Source organism: Microcebus murinus, chromosome 12 (assembly GCF_040939455.1).
Source record: "Microcebus murinus isolate Inina chromosome 12, M.murinus_Inina_mat1.0, whole genome shotgun sequence".
Lineage (NCBI taxonomy): Eukaryota > Metazoa > Chordata > Mammalia > Primates > Cheirogaleidae > Microcebus > Microcebus murinus.
The window spans coordinates 90,726,661-90,746,348 of NC_134115.1; the positions used below are offsets into that span (position 1 = coordinate 90,726,661).

General features: G+C 39.7%; 1 protein-coding gene across 9 annotated transcripts in view; it reads right to left on the reverse strand.

Moving 5' to 3' along the window:
- Positions 1 to 19,688, reverse strand: part of TSC1 (TSC complex subunit 1) — a 53,062-nt gene that overhangs the window by 26,108 nt on the left and 7,266 nt on the right. For 8 of the 9 annotated variants that reach the window (XM_076009150.1, XM_012744100.3, XM_076009149.1 and 5 more), the window contains exons 2-8: positions 18,291 to 18,353; positions 9,676 to 9,861; positions 8,196 to 8,299; positions 7,081 to 7,233; positions 4,557 to 4,701; positions 869 to 1,023; positions 421 to 494 (exon numbers count right to left, since the gene is read on the reverse strand). In XM_076009150.1, coding sequence (XP_075865265.1) covers positions 421 to 494; positions 869 to 1,023; positions 4,557 to 4,701; positions 7,081 to 7,233; positions 8,196 to 8,299; positions 9,676 to 9,781 — 737 coding nt within the window. In that variant the 5' untranslated portion in view covers positions 9,782 to 9,861; positions 18,291 to 18,353. Of the gene's footprint in view, positions 1 to 420; positions 495 to 868; positions 1,024 to 4,556; positions 4,702 to 5,934; positions 6,024 to 7,080; positions 7,234 to 8,195; positions 8,300 to 9,675; positions 9,862 to 18,290; positions 18,354 to 19,688 lie in introns of those variants that run through there. The other variant, XM_076009151.1, reaches the window with a different exon arrangement.

Below are 19,688 nucleotides of genomic sequence, written 5' to 3' on the forward strand. Positions count from 1 at the left end.
CCCCATGGAAGACACCAGTCACCTGGCCATGCAGGATGGAGAAAGGGCCTCAGGGAGCCCAACCACTCTACACACGATGTTCTGCAATCCACTTGGCTTCAGCCACACACACTTCACCTCCTTCCTCACACATCACTGGCACCACCAAGGCACAAGCCTTTCTGATGCTCTGGGGACAGGCACTTGCACTGCAACTTCCTCCACTCTGCTGAATGAGCTATCAGTCCTCCAACTGTAAGGCATATGTTATAGACTCATACAAGGGACTTAGCTGTGTAAGTTCTTCCAAATGGAATGATTCTATAAGTAGAATATCTATATTGCCAAATGATACCTCAACAGAGACATTGCCTAGATCACATTTTCAATCTCGCAAGAGATTCTTTAGAATTCTGTCACTAGGTAGTTTAGTTTTCATACCTTCGAGGGTCCAGTTCATGGTCCTTGGATCCAGTCACTAATTCCGGATGAATTCGCACATGTTCCATCATTGGCTAGAAGAGTTTCGGTTGACAAATTATAAAGCGCTGAACATTTGTTGTATATTCAGATGGTGGAATATTATTTGACAATAAAAAGGAATGAAGTACTGATACATGTTACAACACGGAGGAACCTCGAAAACATTAACTGAAAGATGCCACAAGAGACCACATACTATATATATAAGCCCATTTACATGAAATGTCCAGAATAGGCAAATCTACAAAGACAGAAAGTAGATTAGTGGTTGCCTAGGGATAAGGGGGCATTTGGGAGAAAGTGGAATTTCTTTTCAAAATTTCCCTACCACCTAATTTAAAAGGGATAAATGCAGCCTGTCTAAATAGTATGCTACATATAAAATAAATGAGCAGTTTTAATTTACCTTGACCACTTCTTCAAAAGTCTCAAGGTTTTCTTTCATACTATAGTGAGAACGCAGAAAGGAGACAAAGTTGCAAGGGTACATTCCATACAGGCGATGAAAGAGCGCATACACACTGGCATGTAGATGGACGAGATAGACTTCTGCCACATGGCCTAAAAAAGGAAACCGTTGAGAGAAGCCTCTTAGTTGGACCCAAGATTGAGCAAGATTGAGGTGTGTAAAACAGACATGAACATGTGACTGCTGGCATGATTTTTCTATATTTTTTTCAAGACAGGGTCTATCTAGCTCTGTTGCCCAGTGCAGTAGCATGACCATAGCTCACTGTAGCCTTGAGACTTTTTTACTTATGTATACTCCCACCTCACTCCAAAGATAGTAAAAGTGGTTTCCTAAAATACAGATCTGATCACAGTAGACACTCTTATTTAAAATCAACCAATGGCTCCCCATGGCCTTTGGATAAACTCCAATCTACTGAGTGTGACCCATAAAGGCTCTTACTGATCCACTCTCTGCCCTCCTTTCCAGTCATTCCCCAGAAAGGACCCCAAACATTCTTGCAGTACTGAGCTACCTTCATGGTAGTTACTCTCCCTAAAATTGTAATTATACTTTTCTATTGCCAAATTCACTATGAGTTTCTTGAGAAAAGGACTGCCTTATCTCTGTACCCTCAGTGCTTTTGCACCATGCCTGGCATTTAATAAGCATTCAATATTTGTGGAATGAATGTGTGAGAACCTTTTAAAATCAGTATGCAGTCTTAGTTATGCAGATTTATAACTGAGAGTTAAAAAACTATTACCTAGAAATTAGCTTAAAGAGCAAAGAATGGGAGAAATTGAAAATTCACTTTATTTAGCCTTACCTAGACCCTACAGAAACCCCTGTGCCCGCAGGGCACATAAAGGTCCTGCATAATAATGGACAGACTGCTCTTCTTCCATATTGAACTTCAGTTGGAAGAAGTGAGTCTGGTCTCAAAATGGAGCTAAAAGTGTCACTCAGGTGCCCCTAGCCTGACTTTGGCCAAGGCCACTGCAGCCACCAGTGGGAGGAGGGCTATGATCCAAAGCAATTAGAGCAGTTGAGAAAACTGTTTATTGGTGGCCTGAGCTTTGAAACTACAGATGGTGGTTTAGGAGAATATTTTGAGAAATGGGGTACACTCATAGATTGTGTGGTGGAGAGACCCCCAAACGTTCCAGGGGCTTTGGTTTTGTGATTGACTCTTGTGTTGAAGAGGTGGATGCAGCAATGTGTTCTCGGCCATACAGGCTGATGGGCAGATAGCAGAACCAGGAGCTGTTTCTAGAGAGGATTTCACAAAGTCTGCCTCTAGAGAGGCTTTACAAAAAGCCTAATGCCCACCTAACAGTGAAGAAAATTTTTGCTGTTTTTTGGTTTTTTTTTTTTTAATTTTAATTTTTCAAGAGAAGGTGTGTCGCTCTGAAGCCCTGGCTAGAGTACAGTTGCTTCATCGTAACTTATTGCAACCTCAAATTCCTAGACTCAAGTAATCCTCCTGCCTCAGCCTCCAGGGTAGCTGAGACCATAGGCACATGCCACACCTGGCTAATTTTTCTATTTTTTGTAGAGACAGGAGCCTCGGTCTTACTCAGACTGGTCTCAAACGCCAGACTTTGAGCAATCCTCCCACTTCAGCCTCCCAAAGTGCTAGGATACAGGTGTGAGCCACCACACCCAACCTGCTGGTGGTTTTAAAAAAATACAGAAGAATAGATTAATAACTTCAGAGAATATTTTGAAAAATATGGCAAGACTGATACCATATAAGTTATGGAAGACAGGCAGAGTGGAAAAAAGAGAGGATTTGCTTTTGTAGCTTTTGAATATCGTGATACAGTTGATAAAATTGTTGTTCAGAAACACCACACTCTTAATGGGCATAATCATGAAATGAAAAAGGCCCTTTTGAAATAAAAGATGCAGTCCACTGCATCACAAAGAGGTCGTGGAGGTGGATCTGGCAATTTTACGGGTCATGTAGGAAACTTTGGAAGTGGTGAAGGTATTTTGGCTGTGATGGACACTTTGGTGGAAGAGGAAGCTATGGTGGCAGAGGTGGTAGCAGCAAGGTTTAGTTACAGAGGATGTGGTGGTGGCAACTATAGCAGTGGTCCTTTATAGTAGTAGAGGGGGCTATGGTGGTGGGAGACCAGGATATGGAAAGCAAGGTGGTGGATATGGTGGCAGTAGTGGCTGATATCATGGTTATGATGAAGGAGAAAATTGTGGCAGTGGTAACTATGGGGATGGTAGGAACTATGATGATTCTGGAAATTATAGCGGACATAGCAATCAAATTATGAAAGGGGGCAGTTTTAGTAAAAGAGATGCAGGCAGTCCCTATGGTGGTGGTTATGGATCTAATGGTGGAGGTGGAAGACATGGCAGCAGAAGGTTCTAAAAACAGCAGAAAAGCTCTTAGCAGGAAAGAGAGCAAAGAGTTGTCAGGAAAGCTGCAGCTTAAGCAGGCCTGTCATGACCATAGTTTCCAGAAAGTGCAAGTATCAATTAATGCAACGCAGTGTCAATTAGATGTATATTCCTGAGGTCTTTCATCTGTTGTAGTTTTGTCTTTTTCTTTTCATTACATCAGGTATATTGCCCTGTAAATTGTGACAGTGGTACCAGGAATAAAAAATTAAGGAATTTTTAACTTTAAAAAAATGAACCATCCCTTTCTCCCCAAGAAGATCCTGCTAAATAAGCTGGCACCACATGGACCTGTGCTTGTTATTTAATCCTATACAGGAAGCCACAGCATTCTGTCTCACAGGTCTTACATATTTTATCCTTTTGATATAAATATCTCATGCTGGGATAACCTAAAGATTCTGAATTTCACATGCTTACAGCTTCTGAATCACTTTGAGAGAGCTATACTACCTGCCAATATGAAAAAACCCACTGTGTTTGGAACTGGATCGCTAATTAGGACATGCTGCATTTCCCTCCCCCTTCTGTAGAGACCACAAACAGGTTCTCAGAACTAGATGTTTGTGTTCTATCACGACAAAAGAGTATGACAAAAATGTTCCTACAAGCATAGTCGTATATGCTACCATGTAGATGGAAGCTGTTTTCTAGACTGACTACCAGAAATCAGTAAGTTTTACATCCTACCACTCGATTTCTCTGACACCAGTCCTTTTAAGCCAATAGAATAAAGAAGGTATCTCAACAGTCATGCTTCTTACATGTGCCTAGAGCAGACAGGCCCAAGGTACTGCCTCCTCTGTCTTGTGAAAACCACTCATTTCAGCTATAAATTTTACATGTCCATCCCTTACAGCTGTGGTACTCAACCCCCAGGCTGTGAACCAGGCCACAGAGCTCCACCACACCCCTCCAATATATCCGTGGAAAAATTGTCTTCCATCAAACTTAGGAACCAGGTGAGGGAGCAGTGAGCAGGAGGTAGTGGTGAGCAAGCAAGCCAAGCTTCATCTATATAGTCGCTCCGCATGGCTCACATCACCACCTGAGCTCCGCCTCCCCCCAAACCAACCTCCCATCTGTGGAAAAGTTGTCTTCCATAAAACCGGTCCCTGGTGCCAAAAAAGTTGGGGACCACTGCCTTACAGCACACGACCTGTTAATCAATAACGAAAGCATTCACCCCGTAAGATCTGACAGGTACATAGGAGAGCTGTACCTGGTTTCTTCAGGCACCAAGATGAAAGACGGCCAAAAATATCAAAGAAATCAAGAAGATGCTGTTTCCCAGACTGTGGAATCATTGGTAGCATGGTTATCAACACCAAGACACCTGTAGTGAGGACGACCACGTCGGTGTCCATCTGCAGAAGGAAAAGGCAAGCAGGAAACCCGTCAGGAAGAGCACCAGGATCAGCACTGCACAGTATGTGATGAGGCTCTAAATACTGAGGGGATCACCGATCAGAAGTTCACTCACATGCTCATGTCCCTAAGGATTTTGAGGGGACATTAAAACAGACCTAACAGATAAATTGCTAAGTCCTGGCTCTACCGCAGTGAGTCTATGAGGACCACTTACAACACACCTATACAGACGCATCTGGGAGATGAGCTTAAACTGGACTTAGGGACTCCCAAGGCCTGAAGCCTTAGGATGTTTTATTTATAGTGCTTGGACGAAAGCACAAGAAGTTGCTTTTTAACAGAACACAGGAACGCTGCTCTGAGTTCATTCATTGAACCACACCTAAGATATTTACTTTTTATGTCAATTAAAAAAAACCAACACCATGACAAGTAATTCCATATTTTTTAAAGGATGACAGAAGAATAACTGAAGAAGAAATTACTAACATATAGTGCTATAAAGAAATATAGCACTAACAAATCAACTTAAAGGTTCACTTCATAGCAATATTTAAAGATCAGCAAATTAAAAAGATATGGAAACCTCTGGCCATGCCTATAGTTTAAGTCAAATAACTTTAGGCTAATTAAAGATATTTAACATCCAATGGATGATAAATCAACTCTGACTAGCCACAGAGCTCACCCGCTCCACAATTAAATCATGGCTCTTTGCCAAGAAGCTGAGGTTTGGATTTATTAAACAAGATAGTAATCAAAAGATTACCATGCAGGCTAAGACATCCATTATTCCTATTAGAAAAGGAATCTACAAGTCTGGAAATAAAGTTTTAAATATACTTAATTTTTATATCAAGCACCAAGCCTTTTGTTATGGCAGATATCTAGTAAGATGATTTGGGTAGGAGAATTGCGAATATAATGGGAATGTATATTCCAGCAAAAAGAACTAACTAATTTCATTTATCATGACATACTAACTGAAGGCCTGGGTAACAGTCTGTGATTAATATTCAAAGCTTACCGTTTTGGAAAGGATAAGTATTTTGCTATCTGAACCAAACGTTGTGCCTTAAAACTGGATTATAGTCTCGTCAATCCATTTGCTTAAAAAATACTAAGTTGTTAAAACTATTCCTGTTTTTGCTTAACATTAAATACATTTTTATACTACCCTATCAATGTGATTCCTTGGGACCCACCTCTAGGGATAATAAAACAATTACCCTTCTTGGCAGACACAAAAATCAATGTGCATGGTGCTGTATCAGATGAATCCAATGGCACTGCCATCCTGGAACAAACACTACTGGACAGTTTCATGTCTCTGTGAGGTACAGGCAGTTAATATTAACCACATTTTCTTATTTTATAGATAGGAAACAAGTCCAGGAACTAAAAGAGATTAAGCAAATAGCTCTGAGTATTGCAGCAAGCCACTGTTATAACTAAAACCATAAAGTTCTACTTAGGTTTTTGACTCCCTGTGTAGAAAAATACACAAAATTTAGTGCAAAGATAGAACACAACTCAGTAAGACCAATAAAATCTCAATTATAGCTGCAACCAGAACATACTCCTAAATGGTTAAAAGAAAGTTAAAGCCAAAAAAAAAAGAAAGAAAAAAAAAAAAAAAGTTAAAACTATTTTTCAGGCCGGGCGCGGTGGCTCACGCCTGTAATCCTAGCTCTCTGGGAGGCCGAGGCGGGCGGATTGCTCAAGGTCAGGAGTTCAAAACCAGCCTAAGCAAGAGCGAGACCCCGTCTCTACTATAAATAGAAAGAAACTAATTGGCCAACTGATATATATATAAAAAAATTACCCGGGCATGGTGGCGCATGCCTGTAGTCCCAGCTACTCGGGAGGCTGAGACAGAAGGATCGCTCGAGCCCAGGAGTTTGAGGTTGCTGTGAGCTAGGCTGACGCCACGGCACTCACACTAGCCTGGGCAACAAAGCGAGACTCTGTCTCAAAAAAAAAAAAACAAAAAAAAAAAAAAAAAAAACTATTTTTCTATTGGCTAAAAGAGAATTTAGAAACAGGGATTCCCAAAAGAGACTCCAGTGTATTTTTAACTGAAGGAAAGCTCAACAATGATGAAATCAAAGACGTGTGGAATAACGTAACATTGAACCCATCTGATTGAAACTTTACCATATTTGGTTAACAAGATATTGGAGAGCCATTGTGATATACTTGAGAACATACTAAGTACCAACTCTGGACTGTGTTATATTTGAGAAAAGCCAAATGCCTAGAAGTTTATAAATTCTAAAAGTTAAAATCTAGCTTGCTAGTTTTAAGTCACTAAAAATTTCAGAAACTATACACTCATAAAGCCATTTCACTCAAACCCTTTAAAAACATCCTACCTTGAGACATTTTAGTAAAGAAGGCAAAAGAGGTGCTTGAGAGAGCTTATGCTTCCACGATGGCTGTAGTCTTATGACATGCCCCAGTAACGAGAGGATGGATAAACGAGTGGCAGCTTTGCCCACATATTCGTTAATTTTGTCCAAGAGGTGCTGAAAATGTAAAAGAACAAGGAAAAGCCTCACATGAATATATGCAGTTGACAAAAATAAAGTCAGCAATGATGTCCTTAAGTATCTCAAGTCTTCCCGCTGATGTAAAGCACGAGCCAAGCAGGTAAAGAGATAAAATTCAAGATTTTTAAAAACACTAGCAAACAAACATTGCTGCATTTGGCCTGAGAGGGGTCAGCCAGTCTGCATTTCATGAAAAAGATCCCCATAATACAGATCTGCAAGGAGGAGGAGACTTCACAGCCCCTCTCTTGGAACTACAAAGAGGCCGCTTATTACTAAAGCAATTCAGCCTACATGGTTTGGCCCCAACCATAAATCAGGTAGTAGAAGAAGTTACAATTCAGCCCATAGTAAAGAAAAAAATAAGATGCATTATGAAAGGCACACAACGGCAAGCTCTTCAAATCCTAGTGAAGTCGCTCTCATACACAAATTCAAGACTTACCAAAGTTTGTGATTACAATGCTTTGTTAGCTATTTACCACAAACAAAAATAAAAACAAAAGGAAAATACAAAGGGGCCCTCCAAGTGCTTGGTGCTAGGAAACAAGACTTGTCCATTTGCCATGTTAATTACCTGCACTTACATGTTGTCATATTGATAAAAGCCTAAAAATCCCATTGAAAGCATGGTTTGAAAGATAGGTACCTATGGGTCAAATTGTCACTATACAATTATAGTATTGGAATTATTGGACTTCTTTAGACAACAGTATCTTTAAAAACCTCTAAAATATGTTTTATTTTGTAAGCTTTTCAGGAAACAGGGTTCCTACAAGTTATTTTTCTATGCAGTTATAATCTGGGAACAATGTCATCTGTGGCATACATACAGACATTAAAAGAATAAGCTCTGGACAAACTGTACAGTGGATTTGCATAGAAGCTGTTACGCTACTCTTAGAGAATGTAGTGCCCTATTATATTTCAGTGCTTACCTTATCATGTGGCTCTTGCAAGGTAGTCAGGATGTGCAATACCGGCTGCGAATTGGTTTCCAGATAATAATCCACCAAGGTGTTTACAAGCATAGGACCACGGTCTAAGTAAAGAAAAGGGCGATTTATGATATTTATTTCCTTTAATATTCTAAATTTACCTCAAATACTTGCTTGTCACAAATTCAGAAAATGTTTCTTTTAAAAAAAAAAAAGAAAACGTTTCTTTGTGTGCTACCAAAAGTTTTATGTAGCACTATATTTCTGTCTCCTTTATTTATTTATTTATTACAAGAGGATAATTCCAAGGTTATGTGCCTCAAAAACCATAAATACATATTAAATGCTTTGTTTGAATTACAAAAAATAACCTATGGCCATTGTTAAAAATGCAGACTATATAAAAGTACATAAAAGGGAAAATCCTCCTTACCTTCTGCCTCCCAACCCCCTCTTGGGATTATACCCTTAAGTTTGATATGTGCCCTTTCAAACCCCTTCCTACTTATATAACCACACATGAACGTGTAGCCCTCATGTCCATACAGATACAGTTTGCATACATATATATTCTTCCCACTTAACAATGTGTTGTAACACCTTCCTGCGTCAGCAACTATGACCTATTTCACTCTTTTATTTTTAAGAGAGTGGGGGTCTCACTCTGTCACCCAGGCTGGAGTGCAATGGCACATTTATAGCTCACTGCATCCTCGAACTCAAGGCTTCAAGTGATCTTCCTGCCTCAGCCTCTTAAATCCTGGGATTATAGGTGTGTGCCACGGCACCCAGCTTTATCTCATTCTTTTTACTGACCTCCTAGTGCCCCCAACATGGCTTTACATAGTTTAACCATTTACCTACTGAAGGATACTGGGCTTTTCCAATTTTTCACTGTATTTCATTCAAGGATATAAGATACAGATTCCTATAAGTGGGCCAAATGCTATGTTTTCAAATTGATGACAGGTACTCCAAAAAGGTTGAACACAATTTATACTCCTGCTAACATTACCCGTTTCTATGATCAGTATTTGATTTTTGCCAACCTGCTAAGCAAAAGAGGCTACTGTTTAAATTTGTATTTCTCAGATTAAAGAGAGGTTAAACACTTTTCATATTAAAAACACATAAATGATTTACAGTTGAAATAATACGTTTGGAGCATGCTTTAGAGTATTTGGAGGGTGGTGGAGAGTCAGGGAGGTAAGACTAAGCAAGAAAGGCAGAATTGCTGAAACTAGGTTCGTGGGGTCCACTGAATGACTCTCTCTCACTTCTGTCTGGGCGTGTATTTATTTCCATAATTAAAGTTTCAAACACAAACAGAGTGAATCAAACAATATATGCTCTCTTTTGGTGATTTAAAGAACTCTTCAGAAGATGAAAACTAAAATTTACCAGCAGGATTCTATTCGGCTCTAGGTCAATCTCTTCTTTTTAGCAGATAAGCTTAAAAAGGATTTTTTACTTTGCTAACCAGAACTGAGGTTCTCCTTGAAGACAGCTGTCACGTCATCTCGCACACCCAGCATGGGGGAATCCAGCATGGAGAGGAGCTCCCCGACGTTCGCTTGTTGGGCCATCCTCTTACACGAATGTGCTGTGCCGGCTCCAGGACGTGCATTAAAGGTTCTGAAGGCTCTTCATTGGGGCTACTACCAGACTGAGAAAAAAGACAACCAACAGTGTGACTAAATGGCCCCATTTTTCCCGACAAAAAAACTACCTATAAGACAAACCAGTGAATGTGTCCAATGCAGTGAAAAGTTTGGCCAGAACTTTCTGATTCAAACAGTCAATCAGTTTGGCTGGTAAAAGAAGATACGGTGTACGAATAATTCTTTAGCAAATTTATGAAGAGGAGTTCCATGGAATGCGACAATCAGAGAATAACCTGAAAAACTGATAACAGTAAGACCGATCATCACAGCAACTTAATGACAGGGCCATATATATAAGTTTTCATTCCTACTTCTGATTCTACCTTGAGTTTTGGCTAAGACTATGTTTATATTTCAAATCATTGATCTAAAAAGTAGACAAATTGTTTTCAGAAAAAGAGCTAAAAGCATACTAATTCCTTTTTGACAATCTTATCAATATCTAAAAGTTAGTACAGCTGGTTAGGTCACAAGTCCATCAAGTCTAACACCCAGCATGAACCAGGGATCACTTCTGTTTTAGTGTATACTACTTGTCCTAGACATCTAGTGCACACCCAAATGCCACTGGTTACAGGGAAAGATTGGTACCATCAGAGCAAACCTTCAAAAACTCACCCTTTAAAACTCCAGCTCTTTATGGTAGTGGAACAGCTGCCTTATCTAGATATACAAAAAGCAACTCATTCCCCAAGTGTTACTATATACACTTATGATTGATTATTTCTCCCTAATTTGGTCTCTGAAGTTGTATTTGTAAAAATAAATCATAACAGTTACCATTCATAAGACAGGTAACCATACACTTTTTACAGACATCATCGAACATACTCTTATACTACTACCACGTGAGTGGTACTTTTGTCCTCACTGTACAGGGAGAGGAACAGAGATCAAGCCATTTGCTCTGGGTCACAAAACTAGCAAGAGGTACAACCAAAGGAGAATAATTGGCATTTGAACCCACATCTGCCTGACTCCAAAGCCCTGAACCCTTAAATGTAATATTAAGCTAACTCATGGTTCTGATCGTCCAGCAACTGTGAGGTAAGTAGGCATTGTCCTTATTTTACAAATGGTAGTAATGTGGATACCCAAAAAGGATAAATAATGTTGTTAAGATCACATGGTAAAGCAGAACTTAGATGGCCCAATTCCCAGGCCTTATACATGATTGTACATGTCATTTGCAGCCATATTAAAATATATTCCTATATGCTTTCCTTTGAGTAAGCAAAAGTAGCAGTTCTTAAGCTTCAGTGTGCATCAAAACCACCTGAGATGCTTGCGGGAAATGCAATTTCCTGGGCTCATTCCAAGACTGAATTTTGGGGCTCAGACACCTACATTTTAATAAAGCACCTCAGGTGAGGTGCTTTATTAATCACTTACGTGATTCTTACGTAAGTGATACACAAGTCCTATATGAGAAACATTACACCAAAGAAAAATCCAACCAAAAATCCAACTTAAGCTCCTTCTGCAAGGATGCCAAATTTAAATTAACAATTACCAAATTTAAACTAGAAACTGTCAAATATAACTTAATATCATCCATGCTCTCATTTAATTACAACCTGATTGTAATTAAATGAAAGCCACTGATTTGGCTCTTCGTAAATCAGAAGTTCATTAGTCAGAAAAAAATTAAAATGTCTAAATGCATTTTTAAGAGCAAATCATGATGTAGGAAGCTGCTGGCTCATACTTATAAATATAAATCTTACAGATAAATTACAAAGGAAGTTAATTTCAAAGGGCTCAGAGGTGTGAGACCACAACTGGTAAGATTTTATTATAAGGGTTCAAAACAAATTTTATCTTATTCTGAGTTGAATTAAACTTATAAATGAAGATAATATCAACCTGACAGGTTTACTGTTCACTCAGAAAATTATTTTTTTTATTTTTATTTTTTTTGAGACAGAGTCTCACTTTGTTGTCCAGGCTAGAGTGAGTGCCGTGGCGTCAGCCTAGCTCACAGCAACCTCAAACTCCTGGGCTCAAGCAATCCTGCTGCCTCAGCCTCTCAAGTAGCTGGGACCACAGCCATGTGCCACCATGCCCGGCTAATTTTTTTCTATATATATTAGCTGGCCAATTAATTTCTATTTATAGTAGAGTCGAGGTCTCGCTCTTGCTCAGGCTGGTTTCGAACTCCTGACCTTGAGCGATCCACCCACCTCGGCCTCCCAGAGTGCTGGGATTACAGGCGTGAGCCACCTTGCCCAGCCCACTGAGAAAATTAAATGAGATAATGTATGTAAAGAAATTAGCACAGTACCTGATACAAATAAACACTCACTGAAATAGTACCTATATATTATCATAAAATATACTAGTAAAAATATTTGGGCCACCACTTTCAAGATGACTTTTTAATAGCACATTTATCTAGCTAACCCCCACATTTATTTCTACTTCAGGTAAATCACAAATGATTCTCAATTAGTGATAAAGAATGATACTCATAAATTTTAAAAGTTATTTTGTTCCTAAGTTTGGCTTTGTTCCAATAAAACTGCTACTTATCTACTCTTGGCCTAATGAGACTCTGAGCTTGGGTCTTCTGTGCAGAAGACGACACGTGAGATCAGGTCCCCAAACGCAGGCAGAGCACAGTGACGGGGGCACAACTTCAAAGGAGGAGGGCACCCATCCAGTCAACCTGGTGATGACTGTATAGGCTAATCGGCTTGGGCTACCTACCTTGTTTTTCAGAAGGTTTTATTCTAAAACACATTAGAACATTTTTGGCAATAAGCTTTTCTCTTAGGTTCTAAAATTCTACTATTTCACCATATTTTTTAATCCCCAGGAAAAATACAAATCTTGGGTTTTGTGTAAGATTCTTCACATAAGCGACTCACGTTCAAGCATTTCTGACATTCTAAAAAGCCCTCATGAGAGTTAAATCATAAGCTTCTGGAATCAGTTCCATAACTAGAATCTCTCTCCTTTTTAAATTCATTCAAATATTTCTTGAGTGTATACTAAATGCAAGGTGCTAAGTAGTGAAGATAGTACAATGTCAGAACTACAGGTATTCTGGTAGAATAAAGGACATGGTTCAGTATGTACCCAAAGGAGGGAAGGGACCAGCTCACTGGAGTCAGTGGGAATAGTGGTGAATGGGACAAACACATGTTAAACACACTTTACAGGCTTTGGAAGAATGGCTGGGAAAAATCACTTAAAGGTTAGCCCCACAGGCACACTGAAGCATCCACTTACAGCCAGGAAAGTCTCTTTTCCATTTTGGAAGTAAGCCACCAAAGAAAATAGCATATAGGAGAAATCAAAAGACATTATCTGGTGAATACCTTTCTGTACCCTACAGGCTATAAAGCAACTTTCCACTTAGGGTTTTTTGGGTTTTTTTTGTTTTTTTTTTTTTTTTGAGACAGAGTCTTGCCCGTCTCCTGGGCGAGAGTGCCATGGCATCAGCCTCACTCACAGCAACCTCAAACTCCTGGGCTCAAATGATCCTCCTCCCTCAGCCTCCTGGGTAGCTGGGACTACAGGCACGTGCCACCATGCTCGGCTAATTTTTTCTATTTTTAGTTGTTTGGCTAATTTCTTTCTATTTTTAGTAGAGACAGAGTCTTGCTCTTGCTCAGACTGGACTCAAACTCCTGAGCTCAAGCAATCCTCCTGCCTTGGCCTCCCAGAGTGCTAGGATTATAGGTGTGAGCCACCGCACCTGGCCTCTAATTAGTTTATTATCTTTAGTGAGAGTGCCACAGAATCATGCTATAGATGACTTTATTCATACTGATGACTTTATTCATAACCTTCAATGCCTACTCCCCACTCCAAAGCCTATTACTTTGCCGTCTTCTAATCTCAATAAAAGGCACTACCATCAGTCCAAAGCAAACACCCAGGTGACATCCTTGACTCTTCCACCACCATGTCTAACCTGTCAGCAAACCCACTCATTTTGCTGTCTCCTTTGCTATCCCTTTTCTAAGCTCCATCACCTCTCTCTTGGAAAGAAGGGAGCAGCAGCCTCCCTCACTACTTTCTCTGCTGTATTCACACCACCCTGCAATATATTTACAACCAAACAACCACGAGAGACTCTGAAACAGGAGTATCACAATCTATCACTCCCCTGTTTAAAATCATTCAATGGCTTCCCATGGAGCTAATAAGAGCCAAGCTATCAACCCCTCAACCTCCCTCTGCCTCTTCATTTCTCTGCTCTAGTCTTAGTCTTCTCAAACACATGAAAACTGGTTCCTTCTTGCATTTGCTGTTCCCTCTATGCCTGGAATGCTCTTCTTCCACTTCCTTGTGTGGCTGTCTCTCAGGTCAAAGCAGTAGCAAGGGTCTTAGCCACCACCTTTGAATAAAAGTTACTTTCTAATTCATGCAGAACCTTAAACCAAGTTTAAACTCTACAACAGGTCATCAGACTTGATCGAACAGAATACTTATGACCTTAACAAGCACAGAAAGTAGGGATTTACCAAAGTTCTATTTCAGTCTCTATATATTCTGATATTTGTGTTTGACCTTGGTCTTTAGAAGGTTTGAAAGTTGAACAGCCAAATGCCTTTACAGCAATGTTTCTGGCATCCTTGACTTTGTGTGTGTGTCCATGGCACTCCCATTACACCTATCTACATAACATCAGTGATGTGGACGAGGAATTAGAAGATTTAACAGTAAGTTAACATCTGAATATTCACTTTCAAATAAAGGTAAAATATTCTAAATGAAACATCCAAGTTCTGTGTGTAGTACATTGAAATTCTGTCAGTTTAAGTATAACATATATACTTACTATTATTATAAAAGTAAAAACTGCAATTAATGACAAACATGATTTTTATATTAAAACAACTAAAAACTTTCAAATAGTTAAATATATCAGTAATATGAACATTAAGAGTAGTTTAGCTAGGTAACTTTATAAATAACAGTATATGCTATTTAAGCCAAATGTTTTTAAAATTTAAATAACTTGGGCCAGGTACGGTGGCTCATGCCTGTAACCCTAACACTTTGGGAGGCTGAGGCAGGAGGATCACTTGAGGCTAGGAGCTTGAGACAGGCCTGAGTAACACAGTGAGACTCTGTCTTTACAAAAAAAATAATAATCAGCCAGGTGTGGTGGCACTCTTGCAGTCCTAGCCATTCAGGAGGCTGAAGGAGGAGGATCATCTGGAGCCCAGGAGTTCGAAGCTGCAGTGAGCTGTGATCACACCATTGTACTGCAGTCCCAGCAATAGAGCAAGACTTTGTTTCAAAAAAAAAAAATTAAATTAACTCATGACTAAGTAACAAACTAAATGATATCTTAATTCTAACTTTTATAGAATTGTTTTGTAGTATTTATTACAAAGTAACTTTTAAGCACTGAATTTAATTTGTAGTCCTAAAAAAAAGACTTTAGAAGTGCTTCACATCTTGTAAGGATGAATTACATATATTCATTTATAGTTTTTGCCAAAAAATAAAATGTCAACTCTGTCACCTCAATTTTATATGAAGAAATCCTTAATCATAGTCAATGACATCTATGATGTAAAAAATGTGCATGTAAGCCAAACATAAAGAATGTAAAAAATATGAAGAAACAATGTTAAGAAAAAGTGAAATACTCAAAACATATTTTGTACTCACTAATCAAACTTCAAAACAGACTTTACAAAAATGCTTCATGACAAAATTTCTTGAGGTTTTGAGTCTATAGAGGCTAAAAATTTAAACAAAAAGCTTGTCAAAATGATTGCTATATATGTATATAAAGTATAATGATCAAATCATAAATATGTATAATTACTGTGTGTCAATTAAAATAATTTTTTTAAGAGATACAGTCTCACTCTATTACCCCAGGTAGAACTCCTGGGCTCAAGCAAACCTCCCACTTCAGTCTCCCAAGTAGCTAGGACTACAGGCACACACCACCATGCCTGGCTAATTTTTAAATTTTTTTAGAGATTGGGTCTTGCCATGTTGCCCAGGCTGGTTTCAAATTCCGGGCCTCAAAAGATCCTCCTGCCTGGGCCTCTCAGAGTGCTAGGATTACAGGTATGAGCCACCGCACTTGGGCAAAAAAAAAAAAAATTTTTTGGACAGGGTCTCACTTTGTTGCCTGGGCTAGATGCAGTGGCAGCACAGTGTCGTCATCACAGCCCACTGCAATCTCAAACTCCTGGGCTCAAGTGATCCTCCTGGCTCAGCCTCCCGAGTAGCTGGCACTACAGACATGCACCACCAGGCCCACCTAATTTTTCTGTTTTTTGCAGAGACAGGGTTTCACTACATTGCTCAGGCTTGTCTTGAATTACTGGCCTCGAGTGATCCTCCCACCTCAGTCTCCCTAAGTGCTGGGATTACAGGTGTGAGCCACGATACCCAGCCCAAAATTTGTTTAAAAAGAGGAAAAATGTATTATAACCAAGAGCCTACATGAAAAAAGAAAAATGCTATTAAGAGTTAGATTTCTTTCCCCCCAAAAAAGATGACTGCTTACGTTGCCAATAATTTTTAGTAGTTAAAGAGAAGGATCTTTGAGGCTTGCCAAGTTATGAATCCCAGGTACAAGGTTCCTTCTAGAAAGCCATCTATCAGAAACCTCCCTGAATTCTGCTTTGTCCCAAAAGGTTAACAATGGGACTCTATGTGGCAGCTGAAGATGGTATCACACATTGGTAACAAGTGACCACAGGAGCAATTTAGCAGCTGATAGTGCTCACAAATATTTTTCCTACATTAAAATGTCAAACTTTTAAAATCTGACCATTAAAATGTAATACAATTGTAAGCATAAAAAATGTTTTTAAAAATCTGAGATTTACTTCTGTATCCCAGAACCTACATTTTATGATGGTGATATTCAGCTTGCACCTCAGTGATGCACCTCACATGTGACCATGTGACTTTAGGTTCAAATTCATATTCAATGGACCTCTAAAAATAGAACATAGCCAGGCATGGTGGTTCACATCTATCATCTTAGCACTTTGCGAGGCCAAGGCAGGAAGACTGCTTGAGGCCAGGAGCTCAAAACCAGCCTGGTCAACAGAGTGAGACCCCATATCTATAAAAAAATTTTTTTAATTAGCTGGATGTGGTGGTACGTGCCTATAGTCCTAGTTACTCTGGAGGCTGAGGCAAGAGGATCGATTGAGCCCAGGAGTTGGAGGTTACATTGAGTTATGATCACGTCATTGCACTCCAGCCTAACAGAGTGAGACCCTGCCTCTAAAAAAGTTTAAAAATAAATTTAAAAAATAATGAAATATAAATGGAACAGCATGAAGTACACATAAAAAAATTGAAAATGAAAAGTCAAACTCAGAAGACTTGCCCTACTTGTGAGAGAACGATACTTCCACCTTCTTGTTAGACAGCCTACAATCTGTATTAAGTCCCTGTGTATGAACCAACATGAATCTATAAGCCAAAAATAAATCCCTACCTTATTTCACAATTCCTATGACACAGGCAGACAACAACAGAATACAGTAAATAGCAACCAATGAGCCATGACACAAGTCACATCAGCTATCTGTGTATAAAGACAGTAGACCAAACAACTCCCTATCTTCTCTATACCCTTCCTGTACACACACAACTCTGCTGCATTTGGTATTCTTGCTGGCAAACTCAAAATTATAGTTTAGTGATTAGTCAGTAAGACTAAATTCATTTCCACAGAAATACCAGAGCCTCAATATTTATGAAAGGTATATTCTGAGACTTTGGGATTCCTCCAATTCCTAAAAGCCACTATAGCATATAATTTATCCCCCAAACTAATTTAAGACAATTAACAAATGCAGCCATGTTAAGATGCAAAAGCTCATTTGCCAGATCAGGGAGTCTCAGCTCAGAGCCTACATTAGGATCATCTGGAGAGCTTACACAATCCTGAAGCCTGGACCCCACTCCAGAGCAGGTTAAGGGTTAGGGTCCAAATACCACATTTGGTATTTTCTTTTTTTTTTTTTAATAAACCCATGTGGATTTCTAAGGTGCAACCAGAGTTAAGAACAACTAGTTAACTGACCTATGCCAGCACACAGGCTTCAATTTAATTTGACAGTTAAAGCCAAACTTTGCTGCTGGACAGAAGTGATTTGAGTCACAGGTCTATCAAGCACTAGCTAGTCTCCCTTAGGAAAATTACATTAACATCTTTGAGCCAGATTTCCTATAAAACAGGGATACACGGAAAGTGTGGCTGTGAAGAAGAAAACAAGTAATGCAGTGCCTGGCACTAAATAAACAATTAATAATTATCAGTAATTTGACTAATTGCTCCATAGATGGTTTAGTTCCTGGCAAGTAGCTAAAACAATAGATGTGAAATCTCTGAATGCAAAAAAGCCTCTATGTACTAGTACAACCAGGGGCAAGATAACTAATTCCTTCCCACCTTCCTCCAGCCAGTGGACTGCTCATCCCTTACCTGTTCTGGGGACAATTGGTACTTCAGTTTCCAGGGCTGTCGACCTGGTGTCTTTCATGGTCACTGAAGAGAAAAAAACATATACAGATACATACATATGTATATAATAATCTTACAATTAACCAAAATCCCAGATGCAATCAGAAGTGGGTTTGGGGTTCATCTGGTACAAGCTCCTTCTACCCTGTCCCTGACAGGTGGCCATCTGGTTTCCACTGGAATGAACACTTATAATCATCAGGAGCACGTGCCTCTCCCTGTCTACGTTTCTGAACAGCTGGTTGCTGGAAAATTCTTTATATTGTGCTGAACTTGTAATCTCTGCCTTTGTTAATGTCTATTAGAGCTATAAACGAATGGACAGGATAGGCTCCAGAGTTAGAGAGTTCCGGGTTGAAATCCAAGCTCTGTCACTTATTAGCTGTGTAACATTTGGCTATTTATCTCAAGTCTCTAATGTCTAACCTTAAGTTACCTCATCTGTCAAGTGAGAATAATGGTGTCAACCTCACAAGGCCGAGGGGGATCAGATGAGCGGATACGCCGCACAGCCCTGGGGGCAGCGTGGGCACACAGTAACTGCTGGAGGAGCTCTGCGAGGCAGGGCTGGCAGCAGGAGCCATGAGGGCACAAGCACTGAGTGGACCTGCATCATCTCACTGCCCGCCACCATCCCTCCCCCCACTAGCCTTTCAGTTCCTCGGCACCGCACACAAGCTGTCCCTGGGCCTAGGAGACTCTTGCCTTGGCTCCTCCTAAACCTACTCTTCATCCTCAGAATCTCAGCTCAGACATCACTTCCTCAGAGAAGCCTTCCCAGGCCTCCACTCCCACCACCCAGACTAGGTCAGATCCCCTGTCATATACTCTCAGCAGCCTATATTTCTTTGTGTCACTTACCACAACCCAATTAACGAAGTGTAATTAGTTACTGAATATGTCTCTTTCACTAGACATTACGTCTAGGGAGATGCTGCAGATTATTCAGTACTGCATCTCTACAGTGCCCAGCACTTGCTGACTAAATACTAGGGGTTAAGACATGTCTTAAATAAATGTACAAACCTAATTCCACCTTCAAGCAGCACAATGCAAGTCTAATCCTTCTACATGACAGGCACAAGATATTTGTGAACCTTTTACCCTTTCTGTCCAAATTAACTCGTATTAAATATCCACATTAAATATGAGTATACATACATTCAAATTTGCTTTTAAAATATGGGTCCTACAAAGATACTTAGGCATGATCTGATTACTAGATTATAAACTGCGTGAAGACAGGGACTGCCTGTTTGAGACACTCAGGGCCTGTCATGGTGCCTGGCACACAAGAGGCAAATATACACTATTCAGCTCAGCTAAGGTTTCATCAGTGTCTTTGGTAGCTGTTCCAGG